Genomic DNA, 21,343 nt, shown 5'->3' with positions numbered 1-21,343 from the left:
AGCACTTGAGACAAATTGGTCTTTGGGTGGGATTAGCCGGCAATCCTGGCTTCCAGTTAATGCTACTACTGTAGAGATCACTGCAGTATTTACTTTGCAAAATGGAAATCTCTGCTGGGCTAGCATCAGCACCATTGTTCCATACAAGCAGCCGCAAAGCCCCTCAATAACCACCTTTCCCTTTGTTATTCTACATCACGGGGAGTAGGCAGCATCAGTTTCCTGGTATTTTAGGATCAAAGTAAGGGACACAGATTACATACCCAAAGCATGCTGTGCCAGTGCGAGCAAATCAGGATAGTCCATGTGCTGAATACAAACACTCGCCTCATATTTTGAGCACCATCTCCCCGCCTTAGCCACCTGCGACACTAATGAGGGCAGGCGGGCAATGTTACCTAGCAGTGAATGCCCAGGCTTCTGCTCTAGGACTCCCACCTTGCATTCTGAGCTCTGTCAATAATGATCCTGGCCAAGCCCCTTCCCAAGTCTCAGTTTCCCCAGCTGTAAATGGTGATAAGAACCACTTCCCTCTCCGGGGGGCGGGGGTAGGAGGGAGGCAGCAGTGTAGGGGCTGTGAGGTTTCACTCCTTAACACTTGACAAATGCTCTGATGTGCTAGGACAAGAGATGCTTAGGCAAGCAACAAGGACTACAAAGTGGGTAAAGCCTTCCAGAAACTCAGGTAAGCAGCTTTCCGAAAGGCAATCCAGGCAGGAAGCAGCCTTCACCTCCTCCTTACACACACCTCAAAAATCAGACACTTTCAATCCCCAACGCTGCCACAGATCCCCAACACGGAGCTGTGGTGAGGATCCACATCAGTATGGCCTGCCAATGAGACAAGAGTCCAGCAGTTTCCCACCAAATCGAAAAAGGGTGACACCGCTCCAAACAGAGACTTACCGAGCTGCTCGCGCCGCTTTCTTACTCTCCAAGCTCACGGGGACGTTGAATCTCTCAGCCCGTTTCTGCATTCTCTGAAACGGAGCAGAAAAAGGGCAAGCCTTAATGCAGCCACACTGGCAGCCAGGTCGGGGCACATCTTAACCCGGGGATTCCCGCATTCAGATCCCAAGAAAGCATTACCAAAGAGCTAGGAGGCCAAGAGCCCACTCATAATTTGTGGCCTGGTATTTAAAGACAGAGAGCAGAGTTCCTGGGCTCCATCCCCAGTTCTGCCAGAAACTCACCATGATTGAGCAAGTTTCTTAACTTCTTTATGCCTCAGTTCTTCTCCTCCCCACCCCCCGGCTTAAAACAGAGCTATTTCCCATCCTCACTGTGAGGACGGGAAAGCCTTGGAGAGGAGGCACCACAGAAGGGAAAAGCATACAAAAGGTGTGTAAAATTGTCACAAAATCATCTGAGGTCTGCCTTAATAGATCATTAGAGCAGAGACCTGCAGCTGATCAGCTTTGCCCTCATCCCACAGCCAGTGGGAGAGAGCTGCTATTTGCATGGTCTGTATCATGGCCATCCCCTTAAACTTTGAGATATAGGCCTATCAGTGTAGCTCTCCTTTATTTCTATGGCAGTGATGAACAGCATAATAAAAATCTATCTAATCCTAGAGCAAGCTTTTCTCTGGTGAAGTCCTGGGCACCTGCAGCTCCCCAACTTTAAATCTGAGCAGAGGGGACTTAACCATCTGTATGGAAAGGGAATTGACAGATTAGCACACTGACTCAGAGGCAAAAGGATGGACTTCTTTCTTTTTCAGATTAGTACAATACAAATCTGCTGCTGGGCAGAAGACTGGCATGCCAAACCGGTGAGACAGAATCTTGCACATCTCATCTGGGGAGAACCTTGTGCCAAAAGGCAAAGAAGCATCAGCCCTCACACCGACTGCAAAGGGAGCACCGGTGACCTGCCCTCCAGCGGCAGGAAGACACCAGAACATTATCCAGCCTCAGCTGATTTGCAAAAAAAGGCAAACAATTCTTTTTAAAAAGTGAAACAAGATGGATAAATACACTTGAAAAGAAAGGTTATTTCAAAAAAGGAATTTGTTCCTTAAATCTTAGAACAAGTCTTTCTGAGGGTGACCAGCACAATTCACACAGCTGGCTCAGCCTTTCAAGTGGAGTTTATCACTTAGCAGTGAAAATACAATTAATGCTGAAATTCACCACAGGAAGGACCCAGTCTGTCATCCTTTCCCCAAAGACAAAGCTCCCACAGACCAAGATGCAGTCTGCCTTGGAAAGGAGAAAAGGATGGAAGTGTTGAAAGCACAGGGGTGCGTGTGTGGTCATACACATAAAGGGTTATAAATAAGTATGTAAGTATTTTTATACTTAAAAAGAAGGAAAGAAATTTGATCAGCCATTCAGTGCCTTATTATTATTTATACAAGACCATAAATCTGATTTGGTGCTTTACAGCTAAGAGCAACTGGGAATTTTTTAGTTACTCGGACTAAAAATAGCTGCAGTAACTGTTCCCTTGACTATTGTCAAGCTATGTGAAGAGAGACTGAAAGGCGGGAACTGTTTACCTTCACGAAGAGAGCAATTTGGAAGGGATGCAGTAAGAGGTATACAAAATCATGGTCTCGAGAAGTTAGACCAAGCTCTGCAACTCACCCTCTCCCCTGGCACAAGAACAAGAGTATGTTTAACGAAACAAAGGGAACATGTTTAAAATTGATAACAAGAAATATTTGTTCATGCATTAGCTTGCTGAACTCATGGCCCCCAGGTAGAATTCAGGCCAAAACCTTAGCGAGATTCAAAAGGATTGGACATTTATATGAACAACAAGAATATCCAGAGTTGTTACAGCAAACAATATAACCACAGACAAGAGCTTTGGAAGGTCTATACACCCTCCGGCTTCTGGGCACACGCCAGCCTGAGTATTACGGGCTGGGAGGGGGGCAGTTTATCTGCACCCCCCACTGAAAGGGCTAGCATTGAACACTGCTGGGGGTAGGATATTGGACTAGATGGAACACTGGTCTGATCCAGGCAATTCTTTAACTACTTACTAACCCTTTGTTACATTAAGCTCCTTATGGTATTAAAACAGAATTTTAAAGAACGTGATTTACTTATGCTCCTATTTTACACTTGCATTTCATTCTGCTTGAACCAACGAGGTGAAATGACTTGCCCTAGGTCACATGGCAAGTCAGTGGCTGTGCTGGGACTAAAACCCAGGAGTCCTGGAACCATTAGTGGGATGCCATTCTACACACATCTACTCCAGGAGGTGTCTACACACCTTGATTAAAAAGGTACATGAAACTAATTTACATGACAAAAATGTGTTTTCTTTCTGAATGGGTCTTGGCAGAGTTTGGAACTGAAAACAAGGCTGGAGGCATGATGTCGGCAAATACCTTTAATGAGCTGTTTAAGCAGCTAATGACAAAGGCACCCACAAAGTGTGGAAGACGACACTCCTTCGTGATTTATTCTGGCTCCACCTCAGATCAATTTTTACGTATTTCTCCTCATTGCTCCCCCAACCAAAGCCATAATCCTCCCTTTGCGACATCACTCCCTGGGTGCTGCGGAGCTGTTCATATTACAAACCGAAGATTATAATTTCAAGGTGGTGGCTGAACAGTGAGGAGACACAAATCGTGTTTTCACACCAACTCCTGAGTTATGGAGAACAAGAGAAAAAAATCGAGACAGAAAAAAGCATTAGAGTAAGCAGAATGGGTTTTGGAGACTGAATCATTCTGCAGTTTCCACAGGGGACTGCATCAGTTGCTTCTGGTGTGTGTATTTTAAATGAGACAAGTAAGCATAAAAGAAGAGAGAGGATCATAAAAGGTAAAGATGAGAATCTGTTAACTCATCAGTTCATCCAAAACAGGATTATTCCCTACAGCGTATTCTCAGCAGGGCTCTATCCTCTCCAGTTTGACAGGTCTCGAGGAATCCAGGATATCAGCCTAACAGAACTGGTAACAGTAGTCCAGTGATAGGGCTTTAGAGACATCAGGAACAAAGATGCAGCTTACATAGCCCACGTGATAATGGAGGTAGGTCTGTCTTTGAGCTCTTCTCTAGCAATCCCTTCAGCCAACTCACATCAGAGGATGCCATGGACTCAGTTCATCCACTGACTGCACTACAGTTACAAGCTAGGGTTGCACTTAGCTCCATGTCCAGCTTGCTGCTGCCAGGCAGGTGGCACTCATGCATGGCCTGTGATGATTGCTGGCAAGAAGGAATAAAGTGGCAGAAATGAGACAGGAAGAAAGGAAAGTGACATACACTGACAGACGATTGACAGGAACAGACCTTAAAATCTAGTGTCAAAATGAAATGCACCAAGAGCTCGACATCTCTTAAAGACAATCTGCAGCCTAAAGAAACTCAGAATCACAATATAAAGCCCTGAAAAACCTAACAGGGTTTACAATGGAAACACTGATAAGAAACTGAAAGGATGGATCCCCAAATGTGAAAAAACACACACAGGTTAAACAGATACCTCTAAAAGCAGGGAAGGGATGGGGTGGCAACAGGAACCTTACCTCCATCTGTGGTATTTCTGATGTTATTTTCACCACTTTCTTTTCTGCACCCCTAGAAGATTGGGGGGGAAAGAGAGATGGATCAGAGCCAGGAATCTACACTCAATCTAACTTCCAATCAGAGAATTCCTGTTAGTTTAAAATAATATGCCCCAGTACCTGATATACTGGGTTGCCTCCCTCCACCTCTGTAAGCATAACCAACACTTTTCAACCATCACTGGGTTCACGGTCTACAGAACAAAAGCACCCTCAGCCATCACCCTTAGGACACCAGTGCCTCTCAGGTTCTTTGCAAGACAAACCTCTGTAAGCATGGTGCCTAGGCACCAAAGAGAACACGAGGTATGGAAGTACAATCCTTACCCACGGTCAGGAGTAAGACAGAGAGGGAAGTACTCTCTTGGCAAGGCCACAGCCTTGACAGTCAGAACCAACTGTTCCTACCTAGAGTGTGACTAGTGGGGTGGGCTAGGGCTCTGGCAGTCAGGACTCCTCGACTCCATTAGGGGCTCTGACAGGAAGTGTGGCCTAGCTGCCAGAGAAGATCCATGGGGTCAAGAACTCTTGGGTTCTACTCCCAGCTCTGTCACCAATGCAGCCTCGAGAGGGAAGAAGTCTCTCCAGCCCTGAGGAAACTGTGGATGCTCCCCAAGTCACATCGGAGAGGTGAGGATTAACCAGTGTGCACACGGCACTCTGAGAAGCTTGGTTGAAAGGTGATACAGAAATGCAAAGTATCACTACTCTTCCACACACCCAAGAATAACCTCTCTCATTTCCCAGTTTCCCAGCAGTAATGTTCAGCTCCCATCAGAAGCCCAAAGCCTGGATCGTGTGCCCTGTAGAGCTTTATTCCTTTACAGTCATTCGTCTACAAAGGATCGCTCTGTTCTAGTTCAGGGCACAGCCACAGGTTACTTTCACTAGCTCAGCACCAGCTTCCTCAGCTCTGGCGATATTTCAAATGCACACTTTTTTAACAATGCACAGTTGGCTACAGTGAAGCCCAGCAAAGAGACTTACACAAACATCATGGTGTGGGCGTGTCTGAAAATAGGGCTGAGGTTTCAGGGAGAAAACAAAGGGAGAAAAAACAAAGTTCGGAAGTTCCCAGGGTAAAAGAAACAGCATCCTCCTCCCCTAAACAACTCCCATAAACCAGTGGGTCATAACCAGCCTCATTAAGGTCTCCCATTTAGAGAAATGTGCTGCCTTTGTTCCAGATTCCTGGACAGTTTTCTCATTTTATGCTCTGAAAGGTAGTAATGGTTTAATTACACTTTCACAGGAAGCAATTCGGAACAGGAACCAGGACGTGTTACTCTCCAGCCCCCACAGGAGCTACTTGTTTGGGATGCAGATAAAGGACGCCCCCTACTGGCCAAAATTAAGTACTGAACTCAAATTAGCTTGAGCCAGTTCTATCTCCTTAGCAGACAGTTGTACATCAGAGAGTTTGGTTCTGTCTCATCTCTTTCATAGTAACCATTTAAGTACTGGTAAGGCAGCAATCATGCAGGCAAATACACAGCTATGACACACTCAGCCAGAGCTCCCAGGCAGCCAAGGACATTAGAACCTGATCTATGGTTATGGGGGATGCTGGTTGGGACACAAGGTATTTTCCCTTTCTCCTTATAAGACCTTTAACTTACAGCTGGGCCAGTGTCTACAGCTGAGATGAAGGGGCCCCAGAACATGGTTTCATCTGAACTACATTACTCACATGCGCCCACAAGCCAATGTGCTGCGCTATAGTCTCATTTTGATGCTCTAAAGAGCTCTTCATTCCTATTGCTGCAGCTTCCTTCAGGTACTGCCAATAGCCCAGGCATGAGCGTGAATGTAGGCAAATAAGTGAAAGTCCTGCTTATGCAGAGGGCCAGGACCAGGCCTAGGCACCGCACATGTGCTATCCTGATGGCTTAAGTGAGGCTTTGTTCTGACCCACAGCACAGGAGTGAATGTCAAGAGGGCAACATTAACAAGCTCGTGTTGACTACCTGCACGCAGTAACTGGCAATGGAGGACAGCAAAACACAGGCTGGAAACACCCTCCTGTAGCAAGAGGTGAGGGCTACACAGAGGACTGGGAGGAAAAGTCCTGAATGCCAATCGCAGCAGTGACAATGACTCCTTTTGTGGTCTTAGACCAAGTCACTTTATCTCTCTGCTCCCCAGTTTTGCCATCTGACAAAAATAAGGGGGATAAATACTTCCTTGCCTGCCAAGAAGTGGGGAGGGTTAGCAGCAAAGGGCTTTGCAGAGGAAAAGCACCACCAGAGCGTTGCAGGGATTGCTAGCAGTAGTGCACTGGGGTTTAACATCCACTCTTCAGTTCATCTGAAAGAGGGTCTCTCTCTGCACAGACATGATGCATCTCAGAGCCAAACAAAAACAAAACTCGCAGGCTAATTTCCTATTTCCCTTGTGGCAGTAAACCCTGTTCATTCCAGATCTGCAGTAACTGCTAAATCACGCCCCCTGCATCCAGCAAACAACCATCTGTGGATTAATAAGGAAACTCAACTCAGAGCTCTGGAAGCACATGCTTAGGAACCACAATGAAAGGAAAAAAAGCATGGAAAGAGACATCCTGTGCTGTGACTTGCTGGCATGATGCAAAAGCGAGGTGACTAATTTACTAGTCTGATCCTCTTCCATCCGACTCCACGTCACTGAGGTCGCCTGAGCGAATGGGAAATATACAGCATAGACACTGTCACAAGAGAAGGAAGAGGACAACCAGACCAACTGACTGGAAATCAGATGAATATTTCACATTTCTATAGTATATTTCATCCCCAAATCCTTCACAAACTATACACAGCTCCCCTGAAATGCAGCCACCTCTGAGGTGGACCACAATAGCCAGTCCAACAGCAAGGTGAGGCCAAGGACACCAGGCCAGAATTCTGTTCTCACAGAAGGCGTCAGGGATGTTTGGTGACCACACAAGGCAGACAGAGCCTTGCTTTTCAAAGTTTCCTCCAAAAGATCTACAGACTAAACTGCTTGGAAGACAGTTTATCTGCCAGGAACAAATGAGGGGCAGAGCCTACCCTGCTGGGATGTGAACCTGAGATTCCAGGGAGTCCAAGGTATTGCACACCTGTTTATTCCACTAAGCCCCCTCCACACACATACAACTATGATACTTGTCTTGTAGATTTCAACTCCTTTGAAGCAGGTACTATGGAACTAGTGACTGTTCATACAGTGCTACTGTCTCCACACCCAGACATATCCCCATTCAGTTATAGCCATGCATTCCCCAGAAACATACACATCAGCTGATTTTTCAGGAGGTTCTTCCTCTTTAGCAGGAGGCTCTACCGGTTTCTGTTCTTCTTCCTGCAATTCAATTAGTTGAGAAAGTGGATCAGGTTAATACTCGTCAACTGAATGGAAGGAAGAGGCATAGGAGGGGGACACTGTCAACATTTACAGATTTTGATTGTTTAAAAACATCTACCCGGAGCTCTGGGTGCTTGGAAACAACTTTTTTCCACATTACATATAGAATCAAATGGCGACAATGTCCCCAATCAGTGCACTCTTCTCTCCCTGAATCTCTGCACATCAGATCTCACTTTCCCTTTCCACCCAGTCCCTGGGAAAAGAGACAGGCTTTGCAATGCTTACTGAAGGTCGACCATCTCAGACTCTGGCAAAACAAGGAGAAAATTAACCTGAGACCCCCCCCATGTCCCCAGACCTATCTCATTTTAAACCAGAGGGCTGTCAGCTGCAACATCTCATCAGCTGCCCTCGTAACACCTGAGGAAAGAGTCTCTCTAAAGGTTAAGAGGCTCAAGAGTGAACCTATCTACCCATTTTAATGTACTTCAAGAATCCTCCTGATCCTTAAAAAAAAAAAAAAAAAGGCTAAAATTGCTGGGCTACCATCCCACATGGACATTCTGCAGTCTCACTGCGGGCCTCTCCTCAGAGAACAGCACAAACTCTACTTCCCCAGAAGTCTGTGTAGCCTGGCCAATAAGCACCTCGCTGTGGAATAACTGTCTGTTGCAAAAGCCTTGCTAGTATTTATTAGAGGGGGCTGTAGCCTAGTCATGAGAGCCCAGGGCCAGACTGCTGACCTTCAGTAGACACTGCAAAGCCTGTCTCTAGTTTTGGTTCTGAAACAGTCTTCCTCAGTGATCGAGGCAAGTCACTTTACCTCTACCTCACCTTCCTCATCTGTAAAAACAGTGATAACACTGCAGACAACCCTACTGTATGGAGGGTGCAGTGAGGATATATCCATTCAGAAACAGCTGAAAGCTTTGCATAAAAGACAATACTTAGCGCTTACCCCATAATGTAGTCGCTACAGCCATCTGCATTTATCATATAGTGTTAATTTAAATGCCTGGATTTTATATTCTGGGCATTTATTTTGCAAATTATATCGCTGTCAAGCAATTAAAAAAAGTAATCGTGATTAATTACACTGTTAAACAATAACCGAATACTATTTATATAAATATTTTTGGATGTTTTCCACATTTTCAAATATATTGATTTCAGTTACAACACAGAATACAAAGGGTACAGTGTTCACTTTATATTTATTTTGTATAATAAATATTTGCACTGTAAAAATAAAAAATAGTATTTTTCAATTCACTTAATACAAGTATTGTAGTGCAATCTCTATCATGAAAGTTGAACTTACAAATGTCGACTTATGTACAAAAAAACTGCATTCAAAAATAAAACAATGGAAAACTTTAGAGACTACAAGTCCACTCAGTCCTACTTCTTGTTCAGCCAATCGCTCAGACAAAGTTTGTTTACATTTGCAGGAAATAATGCTGCCCACTTCTTGTTTACGTCACCTGAAAGTGAGAACAGGCATTCGCATGACCAGCGTTGCGAGATGCACTAAATATTCATAAGCCTCTTCATGCTTCAACCACCATTCCAGAGGACGTGTCCATGCTGATGATGGGTTCTGCTCAGTAACGATCCAAAACAGTGCAGATCAATGCATATTCATTTTCATCACGAGAGTCAGATGCCACCAGCAGAAGGCTGATTTTATTTTTTGGTAGTTCAGGTTCTGTCGTTTCCACATCACAGTGCTGCTCTATTAAGACTTCTGAAAGCATGCTCCACACCCCATCCCAACTAGATTTTGGAAGGCACTTCAGATTCTTAAATCTTGGGTCAAGTGCTGTAGTCATCTTTAGAAATCTCACATTGGTACCTTCTTTGCATTTTGTCAAATCTGCAGTGAAAGTGCTCTTAAAATGAACAACATGTGCTGGGTCATCATCCAAGACTACAACAACATGAAATATATGGCAGAATGCAGGTAAAACACAGAGCAGGAGACATTGAATTCCTTGGGGAAGAATTGTATCACCAGTTTAATTAACGCATTATTTAACAAGCATCATCAGCATAGAAATGTTTAGCATATCTTGCACATAAATAATGTACCTTGCAATGCCGGCTACAAAAGTGACATCCGAACGTCTGTTCTCACTTTCGGGTGACATTGTAAATTAGAAGCGGGCAGCACTATCTCCCATAAATGTAAACAAACTTGTTTCTCTTAGTGATTGGCTGAACAAGAAGTAGGACTGAGTGGATTTGTAGGCTCTAAAGTTTTACATTGTTTTGGTTTTGAGTGCAGCTATGTAACAAAAAAATGTACATTTGTAAGTCGCGTTTTAACGATAAAGAGATTGCAGTATGGTATTTGTATGAGGTGAATTGAAAAATACTATATATTTTATCATTTTTACAGTGCAAATATTTGTAATAATAATATAAAGTGAGTACTGTACACTTTGTATTCTCTGTTGCAACTGAAATCAACATATTTGAAAAATGTAGAAAAACATCCGAAATATTTAATGTTTCAATTAGTATTCTATTGTTTAACAGTGCGATTAAAACTGCAATTAATTGTGATTAATTTGTTTAATCACAATTAATTTTTTTGAGTGAACGATATAAGGGGCTAAGATTTACTCCGGCTTCTCCATACAGTAGTATTTTGGGACATGATTCTGCAACACTGAAGACCACTCACATGAGTAAAGCTTCGTACGTGTTTTCAGGATTAGAGCTTTTCTTCCAACTGAATTTATAGTATTAAGAGTAACAAAAATTCTAGAGACACTGAAAACAAAGTGTAACAACAAACAACTCAACAATGTATTTAAAAACACAGACATGGGGCCAAATCTAGAAATTACATACAAAGATGCAACTCTTGACTTCAGCAGCGACACACTCGGATATGTCAGGTCCAAATTTAACCTAGATGTCATTGGTAAACTTTTTTTTTGGTTCTATTTTTCCTCTGGGCTTGTGGGTAAACTCAAGGACCTTATTATTTATACTAGGTATTTTTATGAAGTCTTAGCAGGTTTCGTAAGTGTTAGGATAACGTAATCTACTTGTGGGTTATATTTGTTTTGACAAGGCTAATACTTATTAAAAAAATCCACATTTTCTGAAGACATAGGACATATGCTTGGGATGAGAACATTCTCAAGTTTACAACATCCTACCCTCTCACAGCGATAGCTAGCAAAGACAGCATACACAACATGTATGATCCAAACACAGCACATTTGGAGGTAGATAAAAATACCTAAAGAGACGAGTTTTCCTAACACTAACTGGTCTCCCCAGGGTTGAGCTCTTTGCTCTCTCTCGGACTGCAAGTCCTTAGTTTTGAGGCTCACTTCTTCAGGCAAACTGGCTATGCCCGTGTCCGCTCAATTTTACAGCACTATGTAAAAGGACAAAAACCAGGTGCTTCTCTTAAGCACATTATTTTCCAGTTGATAAGATCTGCTCTTCAGTGAGTGAGGCCTAAAACTAACTCAGTTTACTTCATACTTAGGGTTAGTATTAAAAGAGTCCAATTCTGTAATGTCAGCCACATACCAAGATTATGCAGTCCACAAGAAACCCCATTAATAACAATGTCAAATATGCTACAAAGTGACAGAGAACTGTGGCACCTTATAGACTAACAGAAGTATTGGAGCATAAGCTCTCATGGGTGAAAACCCACTTCATCAGAGGCATGCGGTGGAAATTTCCAGAGGCAGGTATAAATATGCAGGCAAGAATCAGTCTAAAGATAACGAGGTTAGTTCACTCAGGGAGGGTGAGGCCCTCTTCTAGCAGTTGAGGTGTGAACACCAAGGGAGGAAAAACTGCTTTTGTAGTTGGCAAGCCATTCACAGTCTTGTTTAATCCTGAGCTGATGGTGTCAAATTTGCAAATGAACTGAAGTTCAGTGTTTCTCTTTGGAGTCTGGTCCTGAAGTTTTTCTGCTGCAGGATGGCTACCTTTAACTCTGCTATTGTGTGTTCAGGTAGGTTGAAGTGTTCTCCTATGGGTTTTTGTATATTGCCATTTCTAATATCTGATTTGTGTCCATTTATCCTTTTATGTAGTGATTGTCCAGTTTGGCTGATGTACATGGCAGAGGGGCATTGCTGGCACATGATGGCGTATAGTACATTGGTGAACGTGCAAGTGAATGAACCAGTGATGTTGTGGCTGATCTGGTTAGGTCCTGTGATGGTGTCTCTGGTGTAAATATGTGGGCAGAGTTGGCATCGAGGTTTGTTGCATGGATTGGTTCCTGAGTTAGAGTTACTATGGTGCAGTGTGCAGTTACTGGTGAGAATATGCTTCAGGTTGGCAGGCTGTCTGCGGGCGAGGACTGGCCTGCCACCCAAGGCTTGTGAAAGTGAGAGATCATTGTCCAGGATGGGTTGTAGATCACTGATGATGCATTGGAGAGGTTTTAGCTGAGGACTGTAGGTGATGGCCTGTTGGTTTCTTTCTTGGGATTGTCTTGCAGCAGGAGGCTTCTGGGTACACATCTGGCTCTGTTGATTTGTTTCCTTATTTCTTCGTGTGGGTATTGTAGTTTTGAGACTGCTTGGTGAAGATCTTGTAGGTGTTGGTCTCTGTCTAAGGGGTTGGAGCAAATGCGGTTGTACCTCAGCACTTGGCTGCAGACGATGGATGATGTGGTGTGTCCAGGATGGAAACTGGAGGCATGAAGGTAGGCACAGCAGTCGGTGGGTTTTTGGTATAGGGTGGTGTTAACGTGGCCATCACTTATTTGTACCGTGGTGTCTAGGACCTCCCGTGTACATTGTTCCAGGCTGAGGTTGATGGTGGGGAGGAAGCTGTTGAAATCGTGGTGGAATTCTTCCAGCGTCTCCTTCCTATGGGTCCAGATGATGAAGATGTCATCAATGTAGCATAGGTAAAGAAGGGGCGTGAGTGGACGTGAGCTGAGGAAGTGCTGTTCCAGGTCAGCCATAAAAATGTTGGCATATTGTGGGGCCATGCGGATGCCCATAGCAGTGCCACTGGTCTGGAGATATACACTATCACCAAATTTTAAATAATTGTGCATAAGGATAAAGTTACAGAGCTCAGCAACCCGTTGTGCTATGGTATCATCAGGGATACTGTTCCTGACAGCTTGTATTCCATCTGTGTGTGGGATGTTTGTGTAGAGAGCCTCTACATCCATGGTGCCTAGGATGGTGTTTTCTGGAAGGTCACCAATGCATTGTAGTTTCCTCAGGAAATCAGTGGTGTCACGGAGATAGCTGGGAGTGCTGGTGGCATAGGGTCTGAGTAAAGAGTCCACATATCCAGACAGTCCTTCAGTGAGAGTGCCAATTCCAGAGATGATGGGGCGTCCAGGGTTTCCGGGTTTGTGGATCTTGGGTAGTAGATAGAATAACCCTGGCTGGGGCTCTAAAGGCATGTTGATTTGTTCCTGTGTCAGTGCAGGGAGTGTCCTGAGTAGATGGTGCAGTTTCTTAGTATATTCCTCAATGGGATCTGAGGAAAGTGGCCTATAGAATTTGGTATTGGAGTATTGTTTTGGTAGTCAGACCTGTTCATGATGACAACCGGACCTCCTTTATCAGCCTCTTTGATTATAATGTCAGGGTTTTTTCTGAGGCTTTGAATGGCATTGCGTTCTGCACGACTTAGGTTATGAGGCAAGCCATGTTGTTTTTCCAGAATTTTTGCCTGTGCACATTGGCAGAAGCATTCTATGTATAGGTCCAGACTGTCATTTCTACCCTCGGGAGGAGTCCATGAGGAGTTCTTCTTCTTGTGCTGTTGGTGGTGGGGTATCATTGGGCTGTTCAGTGTTGTCCTGGAAGTATTCTTCGAGTCGGAGACGGCGAACGTAGGCTTCCAGATCACCACAGAACTGTACCACATTCATGGGGACAGTGAGGCAAAAAGAGTCCCCGAGATAGGGCAGACTCTTCTGCCGGGTTGTGTCTAGCTGGATAAACTGATGATATTGCTGGGTGAGTTAGGGGTACCACTGCTGTGGCCCCATGTGGCAGGCAGGATCTTAGACAGCTCACAATCCTTTTTCCTTTGTAGAGAGGTGAAGTGTGTAATGTAGATCTCCTGTCTTATTTTAGTGAAGCCTGTTTGTGTGGAAGGTTGGTTATTTATGAGAGTCTCCAGGTTGGACAGCTCTTTTTTGATGTTTTCCTGTTTGCTGTATAGGATGCTGATCAGGTGGTTCCTCAGTTTCTTTGATAGTGAATGGCATAATCTCTCACTGTGGTCTGTGCAGTATGTAGATAGCAATGGATTTTTCACCTTCAGTCCATTTGGTATGATGTCCATCCGTTTCATTTGGAAAGGAAGATGATATCTGTCTGTACTTGTGCAAGTTTCTTCATGAGGTTGATGGATTTCCACTCTATACGGGCAAATGCAGTGCCTTGCATGGTGTCAAGTATCAGAGGGGTAGTCGTGTTAGTCTGGATCTGTACAGAAGGCCTCATCCTCCCTGACTGAACGAACCTTATCTCTAGACTGATTCTTGCCTGCATATTTATACCTGCCTCTGGAAATTTTCACCACATGCGTCTGACTGACGAAGTGGCTATTCACCCACAAAAGCTTATACTCCAATACTTCTGTTAGTCTATAAGGTGCCACAGGACTCTCTCCTCACTTTTTACAGATCCAGAATAACAGAGCTACCCCTCTGATAAATACACTACAGTTCATTCACAGGGGAGTTCCCCACAAATTGCGACAGTGATTGACATGATATATAGAGTAATTAATCTGTACATTGACACTAGGCTGGAAACTGGCCAAAGATCAGATGACATCAGGCAAACTGGTACACAGCTACACCTAAAAATAGACTGATAGTATGATAATCTGCTCACAGTAATAGGAATTACCTCTGTTTCTTCTCCCAAAACATCTTCTTCATTTGCTTCTTCTTCAGCTAAAAGAATTTTAAAAAAATCCAGAGATTAGTGAGAAATTAACTCCTAGAAGGCTGATGTTCTCCACAGTAATAAGTAAGTTAATGTTGTAAAGATTCTATTCAGGTTCTTACATCAGGCCCATCACCACAATATGTAAGCATATACTCTAGGAATTGTTTTGGAGAAGCTCTGTGGCCTGTGTTATACAAAATGTATACACGGACACTTCATAAATGTGGGGTTTTTTAGGGGTTGGGAATTGAGATCAAAGAAGAAAAGAATACACCTTGAATTACTCAATATTACAGTCACTCTCCATACATAGACTTGGATGAGAGCGACACATGAGGAACACCTGATGAATTGGGCCTATCACCAAGAAAATTCTGAGGACTGTCTCATCGGGGGATTCTCAGAGGCTACAGCCACAAGACAGCTCTTATTGCAAGAGTCTCACAGCAAGCCCGTGTAATGGGGACTGTTTACAAGAGCTAGAATCTATAAAAAGGGACCAATTAGGGAGAGTTCAAAATTCCTGTAAAAACAAAAAGGCCAAAGCTGGGCCCTGAGTCGACCTTCCTAGAGGGATCCTCAAACAGCAAAGCTTGCTCAAGCCTAACATATTACCCACCATGTTCATCAAGGTAGGCCTGGAGTCTGTTTATGAGATCCTGTTTGTTTCCTTTCACCTCCAGGCCACGGGCAAGACATTCTTGTTTCAGTTCAGCAAGCTGCGTACCAGAAGAGACTTCTCATTAGCATACTTAATTCATTCAAGTTTTCAAAGAACAGGAGGACCACCACCAAAGCAAAAGGATCAAAACAAGCAAATAATGAGCAGACCAGATACACCAAGGCCATTGGCACTGACAAAAGAAAAGGCAGTAAGCCTAGTGGTTAGAACTGGGGGGGACCAGGAGTCAATGAGGGGGTTCTTTCCAGCTTTTTCATTGGCTCCCTTTGTGTAGCCTTAATATTTACTTTACCCCTGACATCTAGGATTCCACAGAAAATGTACTAGAAGGGAACAGTGCTGCACTAGAACGGAGTTGGATAATCTACTAGAATTTCTCCATCATAATTTCTGTAATCCTCTCCATGCCTCCATTTCTCCCATCTGTCAAATGCCTCAAGCCCTCTGAGGTAGATAGGCGCTTCACAATCTTTGGACAAAAAGAGCTTGAGCAGGACAAAAGATGTATTAACAATGGAGGGTCTGAATCCGTGTTGTGCTCCCCCTGAGAACTGCTTTACATCCTGCAGATTCTGAGTTGCTCTGGGGACTGGGAACAGAAATGTAGCTGCAGACATTACACCCCATACTTAACAAAAACAGCAGAAAAAAAAATCTCTGTAGTCATACTCCTTAAGTATAATTAAACCTGCTAACTCACCCCAAAATACTCAAGATATGAAGAACCTCCAATCGCTACTTGCTATAATTAGTGTTATCGTAATAGTCAACTGAAAATTCTGAAGATAAGAGCATAGAGATGATGCCGAGTGCCCAGGGACTGGGACTCAACTGCTGGGATTTGAGAGGAGCGTGTTCTAGTGGTTAGAGTGGGGGCAGGGGGTCAGGATTCCTTGAAACTACCCTCAGCTGTGCCAATGATTTATTGATGCCTTGGACAAGTCAGTTCATCTCCCTGTGATCAGTTTCCCCACAAACCTAATAAATACAAATGTGCCTCTCTGTTTAAGTGTTTCAAAGACATTAAGATGAAAGGTCCTTCTGTATGACACCATAGTCATGTTATTGAAACCACAGAAGTTAGAGACAAAAGAGCCATTAGATTATCCAGTCCATCTGCCTGAACCCAATGCAAGATTATCCCCTTTCTAGTATTCTGCCCAGGCTAATTTTAAGAGTCCTAAATACAGACTTCAACAGCAATCCTCGCAAGATTATATTACAGTCAAACATCTTGCTAGCCAAGTTTCTTCCCCTACAGAATTTTGACATGCCTGTTTATTAGCATCATACAGGTTTGGTGATATTTCTTACTAAGACAATGACTAGAGAACATGCTGAGAAAACCCAGAATGTTGATTATTCTGGGTAGGTTAATATATGTATCTGGTGTGCAATGATTGATTTTTGGCTACCCCGTAATCAGATCCCATCTTTATTCTTTTCCTTCAGTAAAAGTAACGCACATTTAAGCGTTTTTAGAGCACTGCCCACACTACGGTGTGAAAGCAACAGCGAGCAGGCACTAACACGTGGAGGAACTCACCACAACGAACTAGAAGATGCACCACTTTTTAAGCCCAAATACCCTCTGGAAATCCCATATTTTGGGGCTGAGGCAGCCCTTTCCCGGGGCTGGGGGGGAGGGGTTTCCCAGCAGGATCTGAAGCGGCCGCCCTGCCCGCAGGCTTGGAAGATTAGGACTCGCCCAGGGCTTTGTGGGTTTCTCCGGATTTGCTTCCCACGTGACACTCTCACGAACACCCGGGGAGGGGCGGGGTCCCCGCGCGTTCCCAGGGGCAGGGAAGCGCTTGGGGCGAGGCCCATTTCACCGCTAAGAGCACAGGCCTCGCCCGCTCCCCCCACAGCTCCGCGGGATCCCGAGCAGCCGCGAGACGGAGGAACGGCCCGGAGCTGGGGCACCCGCTGAGGCGGCCCAGCCGCCCGGGACGCCCCAGGAGCGGAGGGGGGGGACGCGCACGCGCCGCGGGCGGGAGCTGAGCGCTCGGAGGCGGCCCGGCTCGGGCGGCCCGGGAGTCTCGGCCTATCCCGCAGGCGGGGGTGAGACGAGGGAGGCCGGGGACCAGGCCCCACCCGCTAGGAGAGTGAGGGTCCCGGGGAGGCGGGGCCCCTCGGCGCGCCTCCCTCCGCTACCTTCAGCTTGTGGAGCTCCACGGTCTCCGCCGCCATCTTGTTGCTTCCTCAGGTCGCTCCCGCCTGGCCCCGCCCACCCCGAGGGCCCGCCGCCCAATCAGCCGCGCTCTTCCTGAGCGGGCGCCCAACCCGCCCTCTCAACATCGCGCCTTCCTACTGGCCCAGCGCTACCCGGCCCTGCGGCTTCCTATTGGTAGCTACAGAGGGAGGGGCGGGGACAGAGGTGAGCGACGACGACGCTGGCCAATAGGTGCGCAGAAGACGGAGGTGGGCGGCAGCAGGAGCACTTCCGGGAGACGAGCCGGGGAAGCTGTGTGGAGGTTCCGCACCAGCCGCTAGGTGGGTGAGGGCGGCGGGGTCCGTTGTAGGGGCCCGCGGGCTCTGAAGGGGGAAGGAAAGTGGGGAGGAGCCGCTATAGGTAGCGGGGCGGGGGGCAGGGAGCGATGGAGGAGGAGGGGCACTGTGGGGGCGGGGCGCCCGTGGGGGCAGGGGGCGCCCGTGGGGGGTGGGGCACCGGTAGGGGGCGGGGGCGGCCCGTGGGGGGTGGGGCACCCGTGGGGGCGGGGCAGCCCGTGGGGGGGGGCACCGGTAGGGGGCGGGGGCGGCCCGTGGTGCCTCTAGAGGGCAGCAAGGGTGGGAGCAGGGTCTAGTGGTTCTGGCACAAGGCCAGTCCTGGGCCCCATTTCTAACCAGGTGGCGCCCAAACCCCTATAGCGGTACTGGTGGCTACAGCTCTGGCTCAGGAGACCGACATTCTGTTCCCAGCTCTGCCTGAGGCCTGCTCAGTGACCTTGAGCGAGTCATTTCCTGGCTCTGTGCCTCAGTTTCCCCATGGGTAGTATGGAGAGCATGATATTGCCTGCCGTTGTAAAAAGCTTTGAGATCCACCCGTGGAAAGTGAGCTTTAAATAGCTAAGTGGTGGTATTATTCTACTGGAAGGGGTGACGGGGCCATATAAGGGCTGAAAGGTGGAGGGGGACATATGGGATGCAGGATGAACTGTAGGTATTGGGGTGCGGTGGAGCTGTGTGGCCATAAAGATAGGGGGAAACTAAAACCTGAATTACAAGCAAAAGCAACTCATAGGGTCCCTGCAATTTCAGCTTTGCTTGCGGGATTTCCAGAATCACTAACAAGTGCCATCCAGTGGATGAGGGTGGGGGGTAAAGGGACGAGCGGGGAGGGGGCTGGGAGTCAGGATGCCTGGGTTCTATTCCCCAGCTCTGGGCAAGGAGTGGGGTCTAGGGGCTAGAGGAGGCAGCTATGCCTGGCTCCCACTTCTCATTGCCACTACCTCAGTTGGTGGCTGTGGGCCGGTCATTTCCCCTCTCTGTGACTTGATGTTCTGCCTGTAAGATGGGGATCCAGAGACCGTACCAACCCGCCTTGGGGCTGCGATGATTCATGCATTAATGTTTATAAAGCATATGGGGACTCTTGGCTGCAAGATGTTGCAGAAGGACAAAGTATTAGAAAGAAACCTGGAACAGGCATGTGCCAAAAGCCATGATTCCATAGAAGGATGGCATCAGGCACGCAGCGGAATCAGCAAACTTCAGCATCTCAGATGAGTAACGTTGGACTCTTCTCCTACACCCCATCTCTCATACAGGATGAATGTTGGGGTGGCCCACAGCGAGGTGAATCCCAACACACGGGTGCTTAACAGCCGTGGCATCTGGCTGGCCTACATGATCTCGGTGGGAGTTCTCCATATCATTCTCCTCAGCATCCCGTTCTTCAGCATTCCCGTGGTGTGGACCCTCACTAATGTTATACACAACCTGGTGAGTTGAATCTCAGCCTCCCAGCTCGTTTTCCTGCACTGTTAGAAAGAGCAGGGTTAGACTCAGCTCTTTGGGCCTGGAGGAGCTGAGATGAGGCCCAGTCCCTGCTGCTGGGTCAGCACTCAGAGAGATTTAGCTATAGAGGGTGCTGTTTTTGGGAAAGCTTAAGGTGATATAGGAAGTACTTTCCTGACCCCTGCTGATGATCAGCTGTGGCCTGACGCATGACATTTCGTTATCCTTTTCCTAGTTTAGGAGCAAGAACTCCCGAGTTCTCTTTCCAGCTGCCACTCTTTTAGGCAAGTCACTTTACCTAGGGAGACCTTACCTGCCCAGCCAGCCCTTCTCTAAACACAGACGTGGTGTTTGACTCTGGCCTCCCGTAACAATGAGTTCCACAGCTCAACTGCCCTCTAGCTGTGTGGCCTGTCTGATCCCTGCCCCCCTATTGTGTTAATGATAGAAGAGCATAAGGATCCAGGCCCTCTCCTTACATCCTCCCTTCTCACTATGGAAATTGCAGGTTATGTACTGGTTTCTTCACACTGTGAAAGGAACCCCCTTTGAGACGCCGGACCAGGGCAAGGATCGCCTGCTCACGCACTGGGAACAGATAGACTATGGGACGCAGTGCACCTCCTCCCGCAAGTTCCTCAGCATCTCACCAGTAGTTCTGTGAGTGTCAGTTCCTGCTGCGGCAGGTCAGCTGTAGCGCTGCCAGTGGTGTTTCATTTCCAGGACCTGCCTGCTCGGCAGGGGGCCTATGGTAGCAGGGCTTCAAACCTGCCCAGAGCTGCAGCTCCCAGGCATTCAGTGGGGCTCACTGCAGTTCCCCTGCATAGCCCATGGAGACTAGAAGCACATTATGCCAGGCTCCAGCTTTAGCTGAGCAGGCGTGAATGGCTCAGGGAGAAGATGGGTTTGCTGGAATCTGCGTGAAGCCATACTTAGGCACTAGCCTATGCTGGGCCTTCTCCTACGCAGGGAAAGCCACTTCGGCTATAGAGTACATAGCTTTTGAATGAACTGGCCACTGCCCTGCATGCCTTGGCAAAGTGGCTACCCTCCGACAATTGCAACTGGAGGGCACAAGCTCTCAGGCCTGAAACAAACCAGTGAGCATCAGGCTAGTCCTTGAAGGCTTGTGCCCTGAGCAGCATGGGCTCTGGTGACTGAACTCTGCCTGTGCTGGGGAAATGGTTCTGCATGAGGTGTGAGGTTCATTGGCTGGGATGTTTGCATGACCACCTCTGCTGTCAATCCAGCCTCGGAAATAGCTTTCATGTGCCATCACCCCAGCCGGTGACTGGATGGCCACAGAACTAACCCTGCCTCTGTCTCTCTTCCAGTTACCTCCTCACCAGCTTTTATACCAAATACGACCCTGCACACTTTATAATCAACACAACGTCCCTCCTCAGCGTCCTCTTGCCCAAGCTGCCCCAGTTCCATGGCGTGCGTGTCTTTGGCATCAACAAATACTAAGACTCAGTGCTGCCCAGCCGGGTGCAAGGGAAGAGAGGGCCCATCCCAGCAACCTCCTGCTCTGGCGAAGGAGTAACAAACCCAGTGTGAGGGTGCGGTCCTGATTGTGAACTAGGGCGGCCATGCAAGCGAGGGACCAGCCCCTGCCTGAGCCACTTGGAGGGATTATTTTGCAAGGGGATTAAGTTACTCTCCGTAATAATCATCGGTATTTGGGCTTTATCTTTTGTTTGGGTGGAGAGAGCTGTGAGGAGGGAGGGGGTCTAAGTGTCGCATGAGCTACCCTGTCAGGTGTCTACTGCTCATGTAACTGTGACGTGCCCAGCAGGGACGAAATAGCCAGTCTGTGCATCCTCCCCCTCCTTGTGTTTTATAAACTGCTACTGTAATAAAGACGTTTTAGAGACGAGTGGTGTTCTTGCAAGGGGGCCCTAGGCTTAGAGGAATCAG

The 21,343-nt window shown here is 46.8% G+C and overlaps 2 protein-coding genes across 3 annotated transcripts in view; one reads left to right on the top strand and one right to left on the bottom strand.

Moving 5' to 3' along the window:
* SARNP (SAP domain containing ribonucleoprotein) overlaps positions 1 to 17,708 on the bottom strand; it is a 48,308-nt gene extending 30,600 nt beyond the window's left edge. For both annotated transcript variants that reach the window (XM_050924749.1, XM_050924750.1), the window contains exons 1-6: positions 17,621 to 17,708; positions 15,404 to 15,503; positions 14,743 to 14,789; positions 7,791 to 7,858; positions 4,502 to 4,553; positions 907 to 980 (exon numbers count right to left, since the gene is read on the bottom strand). In XM_050924749.1, coding sequence (XP_050780706.1) covers positions 907 to 980; positions 4,502 to 4,553; positions 7,791 to 7,858; positions 14,743 to 14,789; positions 15,404 to 15,503; positions 17,621 to 17,656 — 377 coding nt within the window. In that variant the 5' untranslated portion in view covers positions 17,657 to 17,708. The remainder of the gene's footprint in view (positions 1 to 906; positions 981 to 4,501; positions 4,554 to 7,790; positions 7,859 to 14,742; positions 14,790 to 15,403; positions 15,504 to 17,620) is intronic.
* A 163-nt stretch (positions 17,709 to 17,871) lies between these two features.
* Positions 17,872 to 21,299, top strand: ORMDL2 (ORMDL sphingolipid biosynthesis regulator 2). The gene is made up of 4 exons (XM_050924754.1): positions 17,872 to 17,959; positions 19,234 to 19,408; positions 19,932 to 20,083; positions 20,758 to 21,299. Exons 2-4 carry the CDS (start codon positions 19,235 to 19,237, stop codon positions 20,891 to 20,893), a joined length of 462 nt encoding a protein of 153 aa, XP_050780711.1. The 5' UTR covers positions 17,872 to 17,959; position 19,234; the 3' UTR covers positions 20,894 to 21,299.
* The last annotated feature ends 44 nt before the right edge of the window (positions 21,300 to 21,343 follow it).

This window comes from Gopherus flavomarginatus, chromosome 16, assembly GCF_025201925.1.
Source record: "Gopherus flavomarginatus isolate rGopFla2 chromosome 16, rGopFla2.mat.asm, whole genome shotgun sequence".
In the NCBI taxonomy this organism is placed as follows: Eukaryota; Metazoa; Chordata; order Testudines; family Testudinidae; genus Gopherus; species Gopherus flavomarginatus.
Note: the sequence above shows the minus strand (reverse complement) of the source record. Positions and strands in the feature narration are given on the sequence as shown.